Source organism: Lepeophtheirus salmonis, chromosome 14 (genome assembly GCF_016086655.4).
Source record: "Lepeophtheirus salmonis chromosome 14, UVic_Lsal_1.4, whole genome shotgun sequence".
NCBI lineage: Eukaryota > Metazoa > Arthropoda > Copepoda > Siphonostomatoida > Caligidae > Lepeophtheirus > Lepeophtheirus salmonis.
The window spans coordinates 43,355,110-43,380,136 of NC_052144.2; the positions used below are offsets into that span (position 1 = coordinate 43,355,110).

General features: G+C 31.3%; 1 protein-coding gene across 2 annotated transcripts; it reads right to left on the minus strand.

Moving 5' to 3' along the window:
• Positions 1-204: 204 nt before the first annotated feature.
• On the minus strand, positions 205-23,425 carry LOC121128974 (uncharacterized). 2 transcript variants are annotated; one of them, XM_040724600.2, is made up of 7 exons: positions 22,667-23,425; positions 22,142-22,503; positions 21,202-21,447; positions 20,731-21,137; positions 11,554-11,891; positions 9,683-9,865; positions 205-544 (listed from the first exon to the last, which is right to left on the minus strand). In XM_040724600.2, exons 2-7 carry the CDS (start codon positions 22,322-22,324, stop codon positions 345-347), a joined length of 1,557 nt encoding a protein of 518 aa, XP_040580534.1. In that variant the 5' UTR covers positions 22,325-22,503; positions 22,667-23,425; the 3' UTR covers positions 205-344. The 2 variants fall into 2 exon arrangements, with proteins under 2 accessions (XP_040580534.1, XP_040580531.1); XM_040724597.2 differs by lacking the exon at positions 205-544 and adding an exon at positions 5,692-6,859 and having other exon boundaries at positions 22,667-22,966.
• Positions 23,426-25,027: the final 1,602 nt, after the last annotated feature.

Consider the following 25,027-nt stretch of genomic DNA (forward strand, 5'->3'; position numbering starts at 1 on the left):
TATTTCCCCTTTTTATCACCTAATTATTTACAAAAAAAAACAAACACACAATGGTTTGTTATCAATGTTTGTACAATATATAAAAATATATGTTGTAGTCACTCAATAAAAAAGGGTCTCTTTTATAAGAAGTGCAAACATACAAGGATATGAAATAGTATCTACATCAAAAAACATAATACCTATAACCCAAATAAAGAGATATACTTTTAAAAACATATATTTAACAAAAAATAACAAAATAGTTTCCTAGTACAATAAAATAACAATATTAATACATGAATAACAAACTAATCATAGTATGAAAATGATGATGAGACCCTTGAAACGTATAACTTTCCTCATTATTGATGTTTGACACCATGTATGGAAATGAGATGTTCCTTGTAGGAGGCACGCCCTACAAAGGAGGACGGGCAGAGATAGCAACAGAGTGTGTTGGAGGCTTCTGAATGAATTAAACGGACATGGTATTTAAGACTGGAGAAATTCGTATACTCATTCCCACAATGAGGACATTGGCCACTAACAAGGGAGTTTCGTCCTACGTACATAAATATAAATAAAGGAATAATAATTTTGTCAATCAATAATGTAATCATTATATTTATTTAGACAGAATAATAATAAACAAAAATTGTCGTAATATTGTCACTGTTATCAGTACATTAATTGACTATGTACCTAGGACTTACCTCTTCCAGAACAAAGCTTACTAAAAGAGAAAGGAAAATAGGGGGTGGTGGGGTAGGGGTTAGGAATAAAAATAATAAGTGAGGTCATAAATGAATCTAACCATGCAAATAACAAAACATAAACAAAATTATATATATATAATTATATCACCTCTCGTTGTTACTTGCATCTCGCAAACATTTCCTTCGGAAAGAAAGAGGGGGCCCATAACCATTTAGTAGTAGGCTTTAGCCAATTCCTCTGCCCAATAATGGAATCATTAATTAAGAATTGTTGAGAATTGTTCAGAGCTCTGAACAAGAGCTAATTCAAATTAATTATATCAACGCTAAGAAAACTGATCAGGGGGACATATGGAAGTAAAAAAATCGACAGCAGACACCAATTACAGTGTATATTTGTGTGTTAGGAAAGGTAACGTTGCGATATTACTCTTTTTTTACCAGTTAAATACAGCACTACTATTGAAATACCAAATTCAGCCTTATAACCTTACTAACTCATTTGTTAGACTGCCAAGTAGCTAATTTGGCTTTAAATATAATACAAAGAAGTCAAAAAAATTACTAGAATCCCGGTGAGTGTCAAAAAGTGCTCCTGAGAGAATGTCATTCAATACTATGGTAACTCTGAGAGACGAGGGATCTACTGACAGAGATTACTATACCCCTCTTTACCTGCTGATAACGGAATAATTATATTTTGCAGGTTACCAACATACAACCTTTCTTTTTAATGTGTACTCGCTTGAATTCCAGCCCGATTTACATTTTTAATGATTACACAAATCCTAGACACCAAGGATAGATTAGTCGAAAAGTCTTAATAAAAATTAGTTGAAGATTAAAGATTACCAGGACATTAAATTTGGGTAGAGTTATGTCGGTCCCATAAATTTAATGATCCATTCAGTTGTGTCCTAAATCTACAGGATTCGTCCAAATCAAACATACAAGCTGTCCTATGGAACAATATTTCCTGAATGACATAAACATCAATCTTGTAGGTAAAAACATTCAATGTTTATGAGCATTATATATACTTTAATTAATCCTTAATTAAAAATAATTGCAGACTATTCCTGTACTTAAAGCTTTACTGAACGAATTAATGAGGGCATGAACGTTGTTTACTTAGAGAAGCTTGTTTACATAGCCAAGAATAGTAAAACCATTTTGCGGCTAAGAGATTCAAAGTATTGGCTATGGCTAGTTTGCTCATACTCCATTGCTAAACTGAATACTTTAATGGAATATTAGTGAAAATCACGCGTTATACAGGACTCTTTAAAATTTAAAACGTTTTTTTTAGAAAGGGGACCAATTTTAAATACAATATTAAGGATTGATAAAACCTTCATTTGAATGGGAAACAGCTATATAATATGTAACATCATATTTATTGATACCTAAGGCCAGCAGCCTCTTATGGAATAAATGGAATCTAATATTGTCTAAATGTTTATTCATTCTCAAAAAAAAAAAAAACTGTTGACACATATAACAAACTAATTATGGATACGTTGAAAAGACAAAATATTTCGGCAGAAACAATATTATTAGAATATATTAATAAAAATTATGTAGTAATTGGAATGGAAGTCTTATTTTTTAAAATAAAACTTCATTTTATGTCGGGTGGTTACTTTCTTTCTATGTGTCTATAGAAGATAATTCAAATACAAGTCAAATTATCTAAAAAAAAAATTAATGAATAAAATAATTTCTCCTTACTAAAATAATTTGGATTTGCCAATTATAAAACCAATTTAGTAGTAGTACCTGCTGTAATATAAATTTGGAAAGCCAAATGTTAAACAATAATCACATATTTATTTTACTTATTTTTTAAAATTAAATTGAAGTTTTTGTTCCTTACAAAATAAATATACACAAATCCCTTATATAAGAAAGTGTTCAATGTATTGAGATTTTTTTTTTTTTTTAAAGATCAAGAAGAAACTAACGGAGCGAGGACTTTTTCCTATTTCATTCAAACCATCATAATGGTTGAAATCTTATAAAATAAAATAATATATTAAATCTATAATATCTATTTTATAATACATAAAATTATTCTATATACTCTCAATACATTGACGAAGACAATGAATGCGTTAAAAGGGACTGCTTTTTAAAAATGTTTGAAAGCCATTTTTTTTTTTTAAAATAGATGTTGTTTCATTCGGTAATAATAATTTAATATAATTAATAATATGTCTTCATTTGTCTTACAAATCTTAAGTCTTAAAATTACACATAAATAATAAATATTAAATAATATGAAACACTCAATTCTAATTAGAATAATTTTTTGAAAGAGTATAAAAAACTGTGGCACATAACTTTTGTTTCTACTAACATCCTGTAACTACCTATGTAATTTATATAACCATGAAAACATTTGTTTGAAGAGTAGGACTACAGAGGGGGTTATGTGGGGAGAGGAGGTTGAGAGAAAATTCAAGATAATTCTATAAGGATTCAGAAATGACTGATTGTTAGTTGGTTAATTGATTAGTAATGTTAATTATTATCAAACGATTAAATAAGAAGCTCAACAACAAATACAGGATAGGCACATATATATTTATTGACATTTTTCTATACTTAAAACTTTTAACTTTTTTTTTAATGTTCTTTAATTGGTTCTCAGATACAGTTGGACTGATTAAGTAAACATTATAGTATTACAACAATCCCCCCCATCTGGCCTAGGAATTGTCTTTGAAATCCAGACACTTAATGTAAACTGCGTACATTGAGGTTAAGATTTATCTCGAGCACTTTGTCCATTAAGCTACCTCGCTCTACACAATTTCAAGCTAATTTATAAAAGCCGTTTGTACGACGGAACTTCTTAGGGTATAATCAGCTATCGAACAATATACCACTATGTTCCAGTTTGAGTGTAAATATACCATATCAAACTCTACAAGGATAATTGATTTGATTATAGCGCAACCGACAAATTGGTAGATTGTCGACATTAAGGAAGCAAATATTCGGAGCGTCCAGTGGATAAAAAAACGCGTGAAAGGTAATGAGGAGCCTAAAGAGGTTGTCTACCTTTCAAGAAGGTATCTGGAACCATCAAACTAATCAAAAGGAGACCCATGAGAAGAATTGGAAGAAACATGGAAGTTTTGAGAGTCACAATTTCCCGATGGGCCAAAAAGCTTGGTTTGAGGGCATATGCCATGGGTCCTGGAGAAATTTTTGACTTCTCGTTACTTATTTTTTTTTTTTTTTAAATATAAGTTCACGATCTTTACAATTGACGAATCTACAAGAGGCCTAATTATGGATTTCTGCCATCTATAACGTTTGCGTTTATCTGCCGGCAAAACATTCAAAATAAGTCGTTGTTTTGAGGTTAATTCCTTCGAATGGAAGGAAGATTTGACTATTGCACTACAATCAAAAAAGCTATCCATCGAATGTATTGTGTTCACATCGACTTATTATCTCCAACTGGAACATGCAGTTTGAATGCTGACCGAGAACAAAATTCAGTTGTATAAAAGGCATCATTAAATTTCCATAAATGAATTTAGTTTTAAAAAAACAAAGCAATGATAATAATAAATATGTGCCGCCCTGACAAATTATTAATTAATTATGAAGATTATGTAAAATAATATTAATATATCTTTGACAAAGAGAGTTAGAAAAAAGAATTCATGCAACTAAATTTAAATAATAATTGGTCAGTCATTATCCGTGATCCTTATCTATGGCACATTGTAAGTCATTTAACTACTACAAGGAATGGAGAATTCTCCTGTTTGTGGTATGTATAAAGAGTTAATTAATATCTCTTTCATTTTAGGGTATACAAAAAAATAACATCAAAGAAAGATTTTTTTTAAATATTTTAGAGGTGTTTAGTAACAGTTACATAATATTTTTGTATGATAATAAACTTATGTTAATCCTAGGTAATACCGATCATTGTAGACAATATATGCAATATTTAGGAGTAGTTTATAATAATAATTAAAATATGTTATTTAAATGAATTGAAAGCATTGTATGTGTAGAAAAATTCAGGCAAATCCAAAGTATTGTCAATAATATGGTATGTTCTTTGTTTGTTTTTCTCACGTTTTTTTTTACATAAAAATAATATTTGTAATCTTTTTTTAAAATATTGAAAGCTTGAAACAGTTACGGATTTTTTTAAAATAGATATATAATTATATGATTTTTGAAGAGTTGATGGTGTTTTTTTTTAGTTCATATTTGTTAATGTACAATATTTGGTGAAGAAAAAAAAATATTCTTACATAAATATATAGATATATTATTATATTTAATAATTACTCAAGGATTACTGAAAGCCATGAATGTGTAAGAATGAGTGTCATGGAAACTCGGTCAGTCAGTCATGTTTGCTTTTTTTTATACGACGCCATATAAAATAACAATTTTTGGTCAAGGTTTGAAAATAATATGACTTTCTTTTTGTCCATATGTGCTCTAATAATTCAACAATGAGTCTCTACTTGAATTGAAAGCTGTGAAAATGGTTTTTGACAAGATTTTTTGGTTTCTTTCTCCGTCTGCCCGTCTCCTCCTTTCTCCATTTTTTTTTTCGTTTTTTCTTCATAGGTATCATTTATATAACTCTTTGTTAAATATATGTATGTATAAATATCATTTATAAATGTATATTTGACACAAGTTTTCTATTTTTTGGCACTAAAACTCTAATAAAATGAAGAGGGGAAAAGGGATTTTTTTTTTTTTTCTTTTCATGTAGGATTTCAAAAAATAATCAATTCATGGCTATTTAGAAAAAAATATTGTTCATAGGAAGAGGAATAGATATTGAGCTATGTCACATTATAAGAACATCTTATGATGATATATTCATCCTCCTACTTACCAAATAGTGTTGTTACGATACCGATTACGACCATTCGATATTTCTTCGACTTCAAATATATAATAAAAATGTCGTTCAGGAGAATTTAAAGGGTAGTCTACATAATTTTTACGTGGGGATGGCTTTTATATAAAAAAAAAATCTATATTCTCGCTTTTTTTTAATATAAAGGACAATTTTGTCTTGGAGGCCATTAATATGAGGGGGGATTACGTCATAGACAGCACAATTACTATTGAAACGTAGATGAGCTGTTAGGTCGGGTTGAAAAGCATAAATAGCGGGGTCCACTATAGTAATACTGGGCTGCTACCGAACAGTACTAATAGTTATAAACGTTTATTTTCTTATTAGTAATAGATAGAAGATATCTGTAATATATTAAAAATATAAAAAATGTTGAAAGCTCATTTGAAAGCAAAGATTTCTGGGGCTATACAGCATACATTTTGTATGCAGTATATACCTATATCAATGGATTTAGAAGAGAGGGGGAAGATAGGAGAGAGAGAATCTTTAGTAGGGTGGATTCGAGTTGAATTTTTTGAAAGTGAGGCCTTTGATTAAATTGTTGAATTAATTAGAGTTCACACTTCTTTTCCATGTCACATTGTCAATATGTGTATATATATATATACTTTTCTTTTAAAAAAAGGAAGACTTTGTTTTTTGTTTTCTTTTATACAAATAACATAAGTAATGAGGGGGTTGTTTTTGTATCGTTTTTACATGACGACCTCATGGGACTTGTTGCTATTATTATCTGAATTAGACTCGTTGGATGTTGGTTGATGATGATCAATGATTTTATTATTGTTAGTATTGAGGATTTTTTTGTTAGTACTTGTATTGGATTCTGAGTCTGAGAATGACTCAGAAATGTTATTATTATTGTTGTTGGGAGCAGAATTGGGTAAAGAAGACGATGATGCAGTGTTGCTTTTTTCAGAGCCCTTAACCCTTTTAAGTGGGGCTCCATGAGCCGTGACCAAGTGCTTACGAAGATACCATTTATTTTTTACAACTTTCTCGCAAAGAGAACAGCTGACCCCTTGAGACTGGACATGCACGTTCACGATATGTTGCTTCAAATTGAAGGAATTGGAAAAGGTTTTCCAGCAATAGTTACAGATACGAGGCTGCATACAACGCCAACGATTTCTAGGGTGGTTATTGTTAGTGGTTGTGTTGTTATTATTATTATTATTGCTGTTTGCAAGTGGTGGTGGTGGTGGTGTTGTTGGTGAAGTGTTAGTGCTGTTAGGTGATGCTCCTTGAGAATCATTGAGAAAGAAAAGAGAACAATAATAGAAAGGTGAAGATTTTTGCTTATTTTTTTTAGTTATAACTCTTCAAAATTGAAAGCAGTGCTTCTCAAACTATTTGACTTCTACAACCCCCTTCGCCATCAGTTAACATTGTACCTAGAGTCAGTTCTTATTTATTCGGACCAGTACAGTCTTAGTCATCCTTCCAACTGTCGGTACTCAAGTGATTATCAACAGAAGAAATAATGTTAACTGACGTCATCAAGGACCAAACTTTATCATTTTTAGGACTGATTTGCAGTATTTAATCCTAAATAAGGACCCACAGATGACTAATGGCGTCCAAAGGAATGTTCTTATTTTGTAAAATTTGGACTAAAGCAGTGTTCCTCAATCCTTTTTTTAAAATAAATGAAATCATCTTAACCTTTTGCCACATCATTTAACAAAACTTTGTCCCTCACATACATATTTGAAAATTTGTAGCCATCAATTATTCTAATTAATGGACATTTACAATATTTGCTTCAAATAAATAGAACATATGGCTGGATCAACAGAGCATGACCAAGGGGGACAATAAATATCCATTGGTACATAAGGGAATCATTAGACATCCTCACTATTTAATCTGGGCAAAGTGTTTCTGACAGGAACATTTTTAGGCTGTTATATTATAGAAAAACGGGCAGTTTATACATTTAGTTAGATGGATGTTATTAAAAATTGTTAACCTTTTTCCATTTCGGAGATATCTAAAAAAAAGTAATCTAAGGTTACTTAATTTGAGAAAATTGAGGAAGATTTTTTTGGATAAAAATATCCTCCTCATTTTTGATTATACAAAGAATGTTTTATGGAAAATTACTCAATCCATATTCATAATTTTGATGTATTTAAGATTTTGTATTGGAGAAAATTGTTGGATGGGATTCCCCGCCCATTGGTTCGGAAAGATTTAAGTGAGCAAAAAGATAAGACCCATTCCTCTGGCGCCGGTTCTGTCTCGAAATTTCATGAATTTATAAACAATCATTTGAAATAATTAGTGGATCACCTTAATAAAGATACCAATATGATTAATAATTATAATCTTTTACCCTCTCTTCAAAGTTTGAGAAGCCCAGTGTCTTCATATATTTAAAAAGAAAGGTATGTCTTAGTATCTTTCTTTTTTACCCTTTCAATATATGTCTATAGTATGTCCATAGATCCTTCATGAGTCAAAATAAATTACAGACTTCCACATCAATATATATTAACACAATAAATAATGAGAGAAATTGGAACACACAATTGATATATGTGTATGTACAGGCAGTGAGGTTGATGCTGATAAATATACTACTCCCATGAGATATATGTATGTCCGTAGAGAATATTATTATAACACATGTACTGATATACATATATTTATCTAGATGTAATTATGTAGAGATGTGAAAAGTGTCGAAATCGCGGTAGGTGCAATGCTACGCATGAGAAAATATCTCATAACGTATCTGCGGACAGATATATCTATTAACTATAGGGATATTCCATGTCAAGTGTACACACTTTTTGGAGATCTATGACATGTTCATCACCAATTTTTGATCCTTTTTTGCTAACAGTCATTCGGAAAATTTAAACTTAGCCCACCACGAAAGTTTACCCCTTTTCGAAGGATATTCAAACTTTAGTGGTACATCACTCCGCTCAGACTCGACCTATTTCATTAAATATTTACATTAAAGTAATCAGAGGAGAAAGGGCTTTAATTTAACTCTATGGAAAAAGTACAAAATTTGCAGAAGTACATTATTTTGAAGAAAAAAAAATTAAAAAGGCGCCCGAGCCAAGCTTCAAGTTGAATTTTGACATTTTTTTGTTTGTAGTTTAACCTACTCATACACTATGAATATGCAAAAACTTAGAATGGAATCATCTTCATTTAGCCTTATGATTGATACAGATCATATTTGCCATACTAGTAAATTCCATATAAAGCACGTGCTCCTGGTAGTATTTTAAAGCAAGCATACTTGAAATCGGTTGAGTTTAGGCGGAGTTATGTCCTACTAAAGTTCAAGTATCCTTCGTAAGGGGTCAAACTTTGAGGGACTCCGAAACGAGCCTCTTGCACGCATAAGTCTAAATTTGAGGCATAGTGTTCTTTTGTTGGGATAAACACCCCAACCAAAAATTATCAAAATCGGTGATGATGATGTCATAAGAGTGTGTATACTTGACACAGAATGCTCCTATAGTGTTTTTTTAGTTCCTGATGCGTTTGAATTGTTAAAATAGAGAGGAACAGAGCTTTTAAACAAAGTGCTGAAACGAATTGTTAGCTTGAGTAGATGCAATGTCATACTTTTATATTTGTTACAAGGCAAAATGTCGCTTTTATGCTACAACGGATAGTTGCGTGGCTAGACCATTTTTATATTTTTTTTATTCTACAGGTTATTTAGTTTCATTTATAATTATGCAACTTTGGTATTCCCCTCAACCAATTGCAGGTTTTCAAAAAAGGCCACTAATTTCAAATATTTTGGTGTGTTACAGATAAGTGCTCATCATTTTTAATGCAGAGCATGGAGGTACATCCACTGTGAAAGTTCTACCTACATGACGATCATGGATTAAAAAGTATAGGGGATTTCGAAAAAGCGTATAATATTACAATAGTTACTCCTATATATAGATTTTTTTTTTAATTCACACTCCTGTAGATTTTGACTTCTTTTTTTCACATCTCTAAGTAAATGATGCCTTGTTAATACTTAATCTCCTCTTGAAGTAGCTATCAAATGTATATAAAAAGTAGGCACAATGCAACATACCTTGTCCGTCCTTATCTTTGCTTTGTGAAGGGAGTCCACCATTCGGCGGTAAGGTCGTTGTATTTGTCGTAGTTGATGATGACGATGAAGTTGGAGCCGATGAATGCATACTCGATCTTTTTGGTGTGGGAACAGTACCGATATTGCGACCCGAAGTCAAAGGATCAGAGGCTGTTAATGCAGCTAATAAGTAATAACAAAATAAGTTCATACAAAATAGGTAGACGCATTCAGTGGTTCTCTAACTCTATTTTACACAAGCTCCCTTGAATAGTACGAGCAGGTAGGTCCCTAACTACCCCCCTCCCCTCCCAATGAAAATTTGTTTGTCACACTTTATTTGTACACATACACAATTTCGGAATTTGATACCAAATCGTTAGAAAACTATTGTGCCCAGGACCTCGAAAAAATGTTAGAAATCTATATACTTTTGAGCACAAAATACGAACCGTGCATACATTCATATATTGCTCCCAGATGACGTTGTTATTTAGAAAAGTTGACTATAATAAGGCTATTATTGACTAGTAGGTCATTTCCATTTTCTTTAAATATCTCTAAGGATATTTCTCTATAAAAAAAAATCTATAAAAAATGAACCAAAAAGGGGAAAAACTTGATATTTGGAAACGGACTAATGCGTTTTCAGTTATTCCTGAATAATCAAAATTGATTATGAACTCGACACGAGCATCAATTTCCGACGCATCCTCCAAAACAAATAAGCGTCGAGTTCACGGATTCTATCGTATTTAATAAGTACGATAGAAAATTATCAAAATTGAAAGTATATTTTTTAAGATGATAACAACATGAATAAAAATATTTGTCACAAAAACTTTCATTTAATTCGTTTGCTATCTCATAACTTTTAGATAAATATTAATAGAAAAAGAAAGGACTCGAAATTATTATTCCATAGTGATAGATATATAGAGGTGTATAAAATATTACTAGAAAGTGAGAACGACTAATTGTAGTTGCAACCTAAACATGATTTTTCAAATATTCTAAAGCTGTTATTATTGTATTATACAGAAGGGAACATATTATTAATAAAGAAAAGTATGTTTGTCAGTTTGTTAATTAATTTGTGTGTCGAGTGAGGACACATTTTTAGCAACGAGCTCATTAAAAAAATAAAAGAAGAGGGGAACAGATATATATTAAAAAAACATGAATGTAACTTTAAATGAGATGTACCAATGATCCTGTTTAAGTAAAGCAGAGTATTTGAGCCATCTAGAGACTAAAGTACTATCTGGCTCATCCTATCATATTTTTTTTTTTTTATTTATCTAGGCGTTATTATTATTATTATTGAGGAAATAACATCCAAGTATTGAGTAGCAACGTGTGAAAAAGCATGTTAAAAAAAAAGAGAAACCGAAAATCAAAATGGTAACCCTGACAATTTGAAATATGTTTTGAAGGAGCTGCTTAGCTATCATGGGGTTTCATCAGAAGATTAGCTACACACAACTGTGACACGGGGGGGAATAAACAAGGACATAAGCAATAATTATTACGATGTCGATCTTCAATTCTACTCAAGTACAGCTACGGTAACTCCACAACAAATCATCAAGGTTACTACTCTTCGTCTTTTATGAACAGACACAAAAGTTTACTCGGGTTGCGTATGTATCAATGGCAGCTTGTTTACTCCTCAGGAATTAAACAATAATGAAAACAGCTTAGGTAAAGATAATTCACTCACCAGTTTGCCAACTCCAAAAAAAAAAAAAAAACAAAGTCAAATTTCAGGACTTTTAAATGGTGGTGATCTTACCAAGATATTTTCACAATGAATAACCCCTCTTAAAAGTTTGAGAAATACCCACTGAACAAATGATAAGGAAACATACCTTCAAGAACCCCTCCACTGATATGTGTTGAAATATTTGGAATGGTTGTAGTAGTATTAGAAGTAGTGTTTGTAGTTGGATATGTTGTTGAAGCATGATGATGTCGACTTGAGTTTTTGCTTAGATCCAGAGTCTCACCGAAATCGTCTGGTTCCTTCTTGTCATTGACCATTAGAGGCAGTCGAGGATGATGATAGTGGGTGTGGTTATGAAAGGGTGAATGAGTCATGGGTTGGGGGTGATGGTGGTGATGATGATGCTCTTTGGTGGATACGTCATAATCTGATATAATTGGAGGTTTTACGAGATCAGTACTCTCAATTGATCGTGCACTGTCCCTAAAGATATATTTAAAAAAATAAGAATATAAGACACCACAAAGCAAAACAAACAAATATTATTATTATCTGAGACATCATATAGAGTCACATTCAGTCATTTCCTGTCATGTACTTTGGAGCCATTATACTTTCATTACATATGTGGTATAATTTATAAATGTGAGGTCAACACTAGAGTTCAGTAGTTTGTAATGAAAAATAAAAGGCCATGAGGAGTAGGCGGGAGAGACACATGGGACACCTGAATTAAGCAAAGATTAGCGAGAATGCTTACTTCAGAGGAAGAACTTAAATTCAGGAGAACCGATTAAAAAATAAACGAAAACGAAGAAAGAGCACACGCAACAACCCTTTTTTCTCAACTTTAGACATATAATACTAGACACCTGTAAGCAAAGGCTCTAGTCCGCCCCCTACAAATGGGTTAGACGAGTTGACAAAATACCATAATGACGTAACATAAGCTCATAAGGCCATTTGATCGACCATTTTTCATATGTTTATGGAAAAAAAAATATTTATCAGATTGAAATAGTCAAACATATACCTATATTAAAAAAATCAGGCTAGTGACATTCATAAATTAAAGTCTTGGAATTAAATCATTTAATTTCAATATCAAGCCTATAATAGGCCTCATTTTAAGAACAGGAATATATTTGTCTATTTGAATCTGATAAATATATCCTTTTGAACTCATATTATACCATTGAAGAAGTTTCTCAGTTCTTCTGCCTCATTTGTAGCGGGCCCACTTGAGCCTTCGCTTACAGGTTTTTAGTATATATGTATATATTTTGGGTATAGGGGGCATGACCATATTTTTCGGGTTTTTTTTTCTTAAGAGAATAGCAAATTTTCCAAAGAGCTATTTTTTAAGAAGAGACAATTTAAAATGTATAAACCTATTTTTGGAATAATTTTAGAGACAAAACTTTTATGGAGAGATAAAGTTTGAGCAAATGAGATTAAAAAAAAAAAAAAAGACAGTTTTAGACTTGCTGAACATTTTTTATTGCGATAACTATAAAAATTCCATAAAAGTGGTGGGGATCAATGACACCTTTGGTTCCAGAATCACTGAAGGTGGCCAATTCTTCCCAACTAGAAATTATAATTACTCAAATATTGTACGGAAGAATTCATGCTATGATGTCTATAAGTGTACAAAAGTATTACAGATCCGATATCTACGAGTAAGTACGTCCTTAAATTTTGAAGAAAATTCTACTAGATACCTTGTCTGTACGAGTACAAAAATTCAGGTAATTTTGACTAGTAGGTAACTTTAATAGATTCAGAAGGGACTAAGAACAGCCCTTCCTCTACACTCTTAATAAATCTTGTGGTCCCTGAGGATCAACGTAATACAAGGCATATGCGTCTAATCAACTTTAACGTTCGATTTAATTTTCATGATTTTTTGTATACATTAATAGATTTGATCATTTATTCTCTAGAGACTAATATAATTTACAACGCCTCAGATCAGTGGTTCCCAATTCGAGCAAAGATTGCATTAATAAAACATTTGCTTGAGCATCTATATAAATAAAACAAGGATTGTTTGTCTTTACGATGTATGCATGAATATATGAAAAGGAGTCGTTCTACATATATCCATGATGTATATTACACATAAAACATATTTTGATCTATGAAATAACAATCTAGTCGTATTAATGAACTATATCAGACGTGTGCATATATCATGGAACGTATATACAGGTTGCACTGTATAAAGTACTCTCTGATTTCAAACTTAAAAAACTTTTGATACAAGAAATAATAATAATAATGTAGTCGTACTAATAAAATATTGCAGGGATGTAAAACAAGAGCACCGTTTATGTTTGTTTTTGTTACTGGTCCCATAATTCATGTGTAATTTGAGTATATGTTAAGATTTACATTGACTACACAATGCAACAGTATTTTTGCCCGGTGGTTGAACCCCACTTTTATTACTGTTATTGAAGGCGTAGAACACAAATATGAGTATTAAACCTTCAATTCATGAAGGTTTGGCCTTTAAGCCTTTCTAAGGGAATTGAAACAAGTTAATAGATGCTTAATTTATATATGAAACTTGTTTTAATCCCCTTATATATACATTATACATTTTTTAGTAAATATTATAAACTTAATTGATCATAAATCAATCAAAATCAACCTATTTTAAGGGCAATTTTTTTAAAATTGAAATATAAGCTATATTCTATTAGTTCAGCTATGATATAAAGCATTTGAAGAAAAAATAAAAAAGATATTAGCATCTAAGTAAGGTCCTTCATTTTACTCCCATTTTTTTGTGTTTATATACATTTTTTATTAAATATAATCAAAATAACGTAAATAATAATTCATTTCTTAAATAAAAAATGTTTTTGCCAATTTAGAATTGACTTTGATTTATATATATACCGTTTTTTCAAGTCGAAATATGGGACTGAATCTTAGTTATACCTTAAAAACTAGACTTTTAAAAAAAAAAGGCTTTAAAGGCCGAACCTTTATAGATTGAAAGTTTTAATGGTCATATTCGTGTTCTACGGCTTAAATAACATTAATAAATGTGGGTTTCAGTCTGGGGGCGTTCCAAGACCTTCATTTTGTGACATAGTGATATTAACGCTCGTATGTTAAAATTAATTTTGTTTATTTTTATTAGTGAGCGCTTAAGTAGAGAATAAAGTATTCATCTCTCATCCCATCATCTTACTTTTTTTTCTCAAAATCTTATCATTATTACTTCAGTCTTGAACAAAGAACACGTCATATGAATTGATATAAATATTGAGTAGTTACGTGTGAATAGTAGCACATATTATTTCTTATTAGTTATATTATTAAAGCAAAATTTGTCTTTTAGCCGATAGTAGAATGCTAATATTCTATAAGTAAAAATATAATAACCCATGCCGAAGTGTTCCAAAAAGGTTGGGAATCACTGCCTTAGATAGTCTTGAAAGGTGTCCAATCACTATCCTTCGATATTTGCGCAAAAAATATACTATAAGGAGTAGGAGGACCAATCAGCACTTTGGAGATCATGAAAGTAAAGGTAGTTTTCATTACGTGAAGGAGGTTGTGAGGTTGTATCTTATGAAGTATCTCAGTGGACTGAGGGATAAGGCGATCATTCTGTAAGGCACTACGAATTTTTCTTGTATCGATCATAAATAATTACAGATTAATTCTTTTCAGCAATACCCTCTATAAGAGGATTTGAAGAGTGCAAATCCGTCTCTTCCTGCATTTTTACTTATTCTATAAATTAAAAGGTTGCAATAATTGAATTTCAACTTTCTGGTTACGGAGTCTCCTATTTCAAGATAGAAAAAGAAAGTATGGCATACGGGTAAACTTATACAATGAGGCCAGCCCGAAGTCCAGTCCAATCCCATTTGTCAGTCCTTAAAGAAGGGAAAATCAATGTCTCACGACGTCATTGAAGGTTTCTTTTCCTGTTTTTTATTATTATTTTTGTATAATGCAATATAAAATATATATTTTATATTGCATTATAATGAAAATATGAATATTTTTGCAAAATATGTTCTTAATACATTTATAAAATGTATTATTTGGGTTGATATTTTTAGGAAAAATTTCAAGATCCAAACGTTTAGGAACAACAGTCAAACGACTAGGATGGACTGGACCGAATAAATAAAGAGCGACCCAACACAATTAGTGAATCAGATTATTCTCCCTCCAAAATGATGTAACAGGCAGCTAAAGTTTTCAAGTATTATTTATTATTAAGTTCACCATGTTCAGTATCTCTTCTCCTCCCTTCTATCCGCGTTCTACAAAATACACATTTCTTCCATCACTATCAATACTGATGGTTTGATAAAGGTTGTTGTTTTTTTTCAAATGCTCTTAAGTTATAGATATTGTCCGGCATTTTTTATTAGAATACAAATCAGGAATGATCATAATTCTTTAGAGATAATTTCCACTCATTGATATATCTTTCTGATTGTATTAACTGCATTGAAAACATTTCACCTACAGGCTACAAGGCTCATTTAAAATTATTACATAAAATAGTTTTTTTTTCGTTTTAGTCGGCATTAAGGCGCTTAACAATAACTAAAGCACTATTTTTATTTTTATTTTGCATGCCAATTTTCAGCATTAGAATTATTCGTACTTTTCCTCATGGGTTTGTGTGCCAAGGATAAGATAATTAAATTTTTTATTGTTGTTATTAAAATTCTGGGACAAAATCAATTGTTTCAGATATCATTCAGCTTCATTTTGTCACATAATAGTATCAGTTAACTGTTCATTTTATTCAAAACTATGAAATAACTTCAAAAATAGGCCTTTTACTGCAATGTTTATGATGAAATGACCATGCTTAAACTTTTGTAAAATAATAATTATTAATGGATTTTGAAGGGGAAACAATTAATTGATTCACGGGTTATTATCGGGGTACTTATTTTAAGTGGTTGTTGTTTTTTGGGAGGGGGAAGGGATATTTAATTAGATCTAATGGTGGTGAATTTTGTTTGTATTTAAATATTCCAGAATTTTCTGATAAGAAAATTCGTATTTATTCTTGTCGAATAATCCATTGATTGTAACATATTTGCAATTGTATCCGTAAAGCTTTTGAGCCAAAGATTCTCAAACTGCTTAAAATTCGTGATGATCAAATATGATGGGTATAAAGTTATGGGACGAAATGGTCACTAACAAAATGTCTACCTTTTTTGTTTACAACATATTTATTTTTTAGGTCCAAATTCAAATTGAAGCAGTAAGTATCAATATACATTAGATATGTAATAAATGAGGGTCTTTCAAGTGTACAGTAAAAACAGACTTCACTTTATTTAAGTATATGAATATATACATATATTTACGTATGATGCAAAGATCTCCTTGAAAGAATTTTAAAAAATGCATAGAGCAAGAGAATTGCATAAGATGTCTCAAAGATTACTTAAACATGTTTATTAAATTATGTTTTGCGTTCTCTCTCTTTAAGTCCTACATAAAATTACAAACTTCAACCAGATAGTTTAGTGATAATATGTCAACATACTAATAATATATATTTGTATTGGGGTTCGGTCTAGAAATCCTAGATCGGTACAAACCCGTTATTATTCTTCCAAGACTGAACACAACATTACTTCACGTTACACAAAATATTAAAGGCTATTAAATTTCGTTAGCTGTAGATATTTTCATTTTAACACATCATTTTGTTCTTTGCTGTAGACATTTATGTTTCATTTCCCTGATTAGTTTTATTAATTGAATTTCAATTAGCTTTTATTAAGGAGTATGAACAATTATCAAGAAGTATAATACTTATAATTCCATTGATTCGGTCCATTCCAGTCTTTAGATTAGTCCTTAACTGTCGTTCAATGTTTTTTTCTTAAAAATGTTGATGGTTTATTAAGCCCAAATAATAAGATAAATGATATATGTATTAAGAAAATATATACCCATGTTTTCATTAAATCATATTATATTTCGCCTTAAACACCAGAGTATAATTTATTTATTTATAAACACCCTCATGCCGTAATGAAGGATCTATTTTACCTTCTTTAATGACCGACAAGTGGGTTTGGATCGAGGTTCTGGATAAAGACCAACAAAACAACACGAACAACAAACGAGACTCTGAAGATAGAGGCAACATCCTGGTTTTAACTTATTATGAATCTCAAATATGTTCAGTCATTCACACACCCTCGATCAAAGAATGACTAGGGATGGGACATTTGTAGAAAGCGAGGATAATATAACTCTAATATGTATCAACAAAAATATCATCCCTAACAATAACCCTGGTCAAAAAATGTTCATAGCGTAACGTATTTTATACATATCAATGTTCAAGGTGATATTTTTTCTTTCCCCCATTGATATGTCTATCGCTGCCCTTTCCTGAGAGTCTCTTAACTAACAACTGATTTTGGGCCTATTAATATATTTCTTTTTGAATGAAAGATTATGAGTAGTGTACAGGTAACGACGTATGAACTAATTCCATCCAAGTTCGGACTGAATTGGTTTCATAATAAAACTTGCTCTACACAGAGTTTAGTCTTGATCGGTTAAAACACACAAAAAATAATGTTTTTAGAAAAGTAATTTCATATCAATGGTAGGTCTTTGGTCCACAATTTCAAACCTCGGTTTGGACCGAGGTTTTGTTCCACATTGGTCTATATAATATTGCCAGTATATACATATTTAGAACGCTTTCATGTGATATCAGCATTGTTGATGCCAGCCATCTTTGAAGAGGCAACCATGTTTTATAAAAGTAAAAACCTCTTCTTCATCCAGATTCAGGTAAATGGTACTATCTAATATATTTTGATGTTAAAATGGACTGATAAATTAAAGGACTTAAACCTTTACTAACTTTAAAAAATATCAAATGTCTAGTTAATTCTATATCAGATGTGTTAAAAATATACTATTTTCTATTGTTTAGTTTCGGTTTGGAAATCAGCTGTCATATTTTTATTTTTTTTCTTGGCAGGTCTTGTATTGAAAAGACAAAAAAAAAATGATCATGTATGACTTTTTTGGAAAATAAATTTTATCCACATGTGTGGAGAAAAATCACATAAGACCGAACCAAAAAAACAACACACTTTGAGACCGGATCTCACCCCTAGTTTAATAACATAATTATACGTTGTTATTTAAATAATTTAGTACATTAAATTAAATATTACATTTGCTAGGGTCAATTATCCTACTTTTACCGTTCCTAATCCATCCATAAAATAATTAATTACAAAAATCTTCACCATTTCATAGGGATCTTCAGTAGTGCCTATAAATAACTGGATATTTATTCAAATATCACTATTTTTCTTTGGTGTTAAGTCGCATTCATTACAAGTTTATTAGTATTTTTGACTTTATTAAGCCCTTTGATGAAGTTTTATCAACATTAATTAGGAATTCGTTTTATTTAGTAAAAATATCATCGATGAACCCTCCGTTCCCTCGAGATGGCGTCGCCTTAAATTATGATACAATTTGTGACGTCAATGAATATGCTCTACATCTATAAATATAATATGTACAATATCAAAATAGTATCAATTGTAATACTTGATAAAAGGTAAATGACAATACAAAATGGATGCAAGTCATTTCTACTTTTTTTTTTTTTAAACACAAGAGTGTTTTTTTTTTTTTTTATTTAAATCCTTCATTCTTTGTATATTTTCACATCAAATAAGGGTTTTTCTTTTTGTTATTGTTATTTTGATTAAATCAGGTTATTATTAACAATTATAATATATTGTATTATAGCCAAAGTATCAGGGATTGCTTGGAGGGCTGGGGCTTGTTGGACCAATATTTCGGTCCAGTTCAAGATGACACGCTCAGCTTTAATCACAAACTGCTAAACTTCATCTAAAGCCCCATTCATTATTATTATGTACCGTTGTTCAAAATGAGTTCTTCACAGAGAGATATCACTTTGCTTTATTAATATAGGATATAGGATGGTCAGGAATTAAAGAGTCCCATAAAAATTAAATTACTCTTAATTTAGTGCCGTTAAATTTAATGAGACTACCCTTTATTTCTATACAATTAACATAGGTATATTTAGATTAAAAGTAATTAATTCAATGAAATTTCAAACAGCTCAGCACAATTATAAATTGTTCCCTCATACATGAAAACAACTCTATGATGAATTAGTCGCATTATAATATGTACAATATATTAATCATTAATATATTGTACATATTAAGAGCAGTTGTTCGAGACTAAAGCAACACTATATTAGTACCAAGTATCTATTGCAACTCCTTTCAATAGATAATTTGATGAAGTTACATTCACAATATTATAACATAGTATCCAAATGAGGAGAGCTCGAAAGGAAATTTTAAGAAAAAAGACAGTGTCAAATAGACCCTTGATTATGTTTATACATTATATATAATTTGTCGTCCGTCAACACATAAACAAGCTAGGATAACTTTGCTCAAAATTGAGTCTGTATTAATTACATTTGTATTCTTCGACGAGTAATTATCGTGTATTTATATCAACAATTTTATTTGATGGACCCAATATCTTGGGATTATCCCTCAATTAAATAAAAGTTCAAAACTATAATTAATATTTTTGGGTATTTTAAATCCTCCAATAAATTTGAATATAAAGACTACGATTGACCGAAATAGGTCTATGAAATATTGTGTTGCATATATTATGTAAGTATAATATTTTTAAGTTTCTTGCTATTTTTCAGGATTGTTTTAATGTTAATGCGCCACATATGTAATATGTACCTATATATAGTGGTGTGTAGGTCCTTATTTAGGACTGAAGACTGCAGTACCGTCTCGTCCAGTTGGGTCTCTGGTCCAGTTTAGTCCTACGTATCAGTCCTAAAAACTAATTAAGTTCGGTCCTTGATGAATTCACTAAACTCTATTTCTACTCTTTTTAATCAATTCTAGTACTGACAGTCTTAAGGACTGATAGAACCGATCCTAAGGCTGGACTGGACCGAAAGGACCAACACAACACTACCTTCATACATTTTATAAATAAATTTTTTGAATGGACTTTTTATGATGGTTTTATAGAATAATAAGAAAGAAAAAAAACTGGAAAGGTTATAAAGTGCTCATAAACAGCCCACTCTACTCTAGGAATTATCCCTTTAAAAAAGTATTTAATATATTGTTGTTTTAAATGTCAATGAATGACTTCCACGAAAGGAGAAAAAAATAACGGGGTGTCTAAGTACAGGGTAGGTAGGTATAGAAGCATGTAAGTATTAATGGTCACTATTTTCTTTACATACCGGTCAGATTCCTCTCCCATTTCCAAAGAATGTTCTCCGCCTCCATCTGTTGAATGAGAATGAGGAGGAGAGCCTGGAGAAGCGGTTGAAGTAGAGCCTGAGTAATTTGGAAGCTCATATCTCTTAGTTGGAGGAGTCACCTTTCGTTTTTTGGATAAAGCATTTCCAATCGAGGGGGGAGAGGAGTCGCCATTTAGAGGGGGAGAAGACATGGCATTAGATCCAGACAGGTACTGAGCTAGATTGGAAAAGCTACTACGTTTTAAATGCGAAATCGTTGGAATTTTGATAGGAGACGTTCTTGGCAGGGTTGTTGCCGAAGAGCTTTGACTAGGGTATGATGATGACAAGACTGGAGACATCGGAGGTGCCGGGAAGGAAGGGACTTGAATATTCTTATTAATAGTCTTGAAAAAAGAATTATTTTTTGTTATATATAAATATAAATGTAGATTATAGAGTAGTAGATACCTCCGGAAAGGGGGATTGATCATGATCAGGGGAAGAATTCGGTGAGGACTCATTACTTCCTGAGGGTGCAGGCTGTGATTGCTCGGCAAGACCTTTGATTTGCAAGGCATCAGCTGTCTTCAAAAAACTGGATAGATTTTCTTGAGATATATAGACCTGCCCCTGGTAGACATACTTGACAAGGGACTCCAAATCAGAGTACTGTGTATCTTTGAGAATAATTATAGGATGATTGCAAGGAGTTTCCTGAAAGAAAAGAAAAGTAACAACAGTTCGTTTTAAAAAAAAAATATTACTAATCCCAGCACGAGATAATGAGGCACTCTTTTAAAATAATTTGCTTTTTTTAGTCTTTTAAAAGAACATCAAAATTAAGTCAAAAAGGTAATTAAGGTGTGAGAGTCACAAGTAATATGTAGATAATAATGAATGATTATTTACTACCTATAACATAATAAATGGATCTGCTATCTTAGTAGTAAATATGAATATAATTACAACATCTTTTTAATGTGTACATATATATGATATTAATTTGCTAAAATGGAACTTTTGGTATTAATAATTGATTTAGAGTTATATAATTCGTTCTAGGAAATGTGATGTTATATTATATTCTTTGAAAATATCTAAGACAAACAAACACAAGAAACGAGTTGATTACAATCATTTATCATGTAACATATATATATATATGAATGAAAATAAATTTTGATTCAGTAGATCTTTAAGGGCTTCTCTTAAATAAAATTATTAAACAGTTATATATATAAAAGTGGCAAGGCTCTAATAAGTTATATGTGTAGAAGATGATAAATTCGTTATTTTATTTACATATCAAAAGTGCTGAGTAATAGAGTTTCTATCTGTGTCATAATATACATATATTTGATTCAATTATCTTGAGGAATGAATAAAAAAAAATTTCATAAAGACTTACTCTAAACACATCTCTAAAGTAGAGACTACATGCGGAAAGAATAACTTTGTGTGCTTTGATAGTTCGTCCTTCGCAGGAAAGGGTTACGTCAACAAAATCCTCATCTAGCTTTAGATTTCCAAGAGCGGAGACGATGTTGGACTGATAATTATTCCACTTTAAACAAAACTGCTCACTCGTCATAGTAGGTGTAAAATTCTCCGTAAATAATAACTTTTTTTTAATAATAGTAACAATAATATTGAAGGATAATCATTTTTTTCATTATTGGTGTTTGCGTCTGTTTGTTTGTATTTGATGGCGACCGACTGAGGATGTTATTTTTCTAGATGTTGAAGATGAATTAGGGATAATAACAGAGTCTAGATAGGATATACAAATTAGGTGATATTAGCATACAAAAACAGGAAATATATATAGATAAAAGACGTGATCACTAAGGAAGTCTACGAAAGAGTGTCTTCGGGTCTTTTTGAAGAAAATATGTATTGTAAAAATCCAAGTAATTCATGAACATTTTTTTACCTTTTTGTTTAAGTCGTCGTCCCGAGTTATTCGTGAGTGTATGTGAAGATTTCACTTCATTCTTTTTTTTTTTTTCTTCTAGCAGGAGGACAGTAGTGCGTGTGTTTCCCTCAGCCGCCTCCTGGTTTTTTTATAGAAGAAAACTTATCATATAATAATAATATACATATGAAGAAATAGAACGGAGTTTTCTCCCTTAGCTATATAGCTCTTTCTTCCCCCTTTATCCCCTGCTTCTCGGCCAGCCTTCTCCTGCACATCTATTCAACAAAGCTGTAGAGAAGAAGAAGAAATACAATTGCCGAAATAAGCCCAGGAGCAGCTTTTCTTTTTAAACTACATAAAAGAGAGAGAGAGAAAATTTGCGCAAGAAAAGAAAGAGAAAATGAAAGAGAGAGAGATGCGCCCATTTCCCTCAGCAGAATAATGTACTCTGGTATTATTATTCTCATAAAAACATTGATTTCATTCATCACACATAATACTATGGTCTATAGTAAATGATAGGTTACAACTTTGAGGGTATGAAAGGCGTTTAAATCCTCTCTCTCTCTCTGTCAGTATAATGTATTCATTAGTCATATGAGTAGCCGTCATGGGTGAGGACTGCAAAGGAGGAGGAAGGGGGAATTCATTCGTTTCTTTAAATTAACTCGGCTCCACATTTGATGATCTGGCTTTCATGATAATTATTAACACTCTGAACGCTCTGATCCTGATGTAATATCCCTGTATAACTTTGATAATACAAAACAATCTAAATATAAAAAGGAAAGTCCATTAATTGTAATACGAGTTGTATTTAGGGGGAGGGAGGGAGGGGGCACTCAAAGATATCTACGACCAACTTAAGAAAAAACTAAGAATAGAGTACATATATGTGTATTTATTACAGACTTGCAATCCTGTGCATGAGGGATTTCACCTGCACATATATATTAGCCCGCATGTTTCTCTTAGATTACTCATTATTAGTCATTATACTCATGTCCTCTTGTACTAGTATGTATAGAAGCTGAATAGACTTATTGCATTATACATTGTACATCACGTGAGGTGTGTAACTTTTTTTGAATTCGTATCCTTTCTTCAAACTTGGAAATGTCGGGATGTACCATGGCCTGACTTTTATTGAACCACGCAACCTTTCTTTGTAAAATAAACCGGAGGAAAGGTGCAAAATCCTATTGTTGTTAGCCAATTCTTCCCAACTATGGAATTATTATTCAACTAGCCGTGTTGGTGACAAGCCTTACTTTAATAATATAGAAAATATCCGTTTTTCATGTGCATACTCTCGCGTATTAATTACTCAATACTTGTATAATATCTCCTCAAAAACAATAAACAATCAATCATAATAGCTTGAGAAATAAAAATTAGTATGATTTAAGTACTTACGTTAGTTGCTATACCTAATCTTACGTTACATCATTTTGTTTTTCTTATAGAAAGTACTTGCAATTTTCTTTTCTTTTTTGTTAATATGATAAAATTCTATTCAAATACTCAAATTAGTTCGGGGTTTTTTTATTTAACATGCACGTTCGATTGTATTTTTATTTCTTAGATCAAGGTTCTCAACTCAAAAATAACTTATTTTTTGACTTTGTTTTACTATTATTGAAGATAATTGTTGAGAATTGTTCACTGCTTAACAAGAGCTGATTATAACGTTACACGTGCAGAACACTGATTAGCGTAAAAGAAGGAGAAACATCGACAGTTGACAACAAAATCACTGTATATTTTTGCATTAGCGAAGTAATTATAAACAGTATTAGTACGAGGGTATAATCCTACATTATGAAAGAGTCAGATCACGGGGCAAGTTAAAACGGAAAGAAAAAAAATATCCCCATATTAACTTTATAAGGATGAATTATGAAACTATATACAGAATATCAAAGCACGAATGAGTAGCATTCAATGTTTATGAGCGTGAACAGAATTGCCAGAATGTATTTTCAAGTGGGAGTGTCCAAATTAGACTAGTGTGCCGGCATAGTTCCCCAATCTTACTATGTTCTTATATAAATATTACACTTAGTTTAAAAACGTGGGAACTAATGAGCCCTTAGTTCCGGTGCCATTGAGCCGAAGCAGGCTCACGATTTTAAATTCCACTGTCGCCCCTTTAAATTATATAGTAAAGGCATTTTCTAAAGAAAAATGATTGCCCGATTGAGGAAGAGCTGATTGATTTTAAAAAGAGAAGGAGGAAAAGTGTGCTCCTGATATCCGGAGCATGTGTTTTCAGAATGCTCTATATAAAGTTTATAAATTATATTTGCACCTAGTGTTGGTTTTAGAGGTGGTGGGCATTCAGTGCATTTGTCTTAGGCAAGTCACTTCAACGTA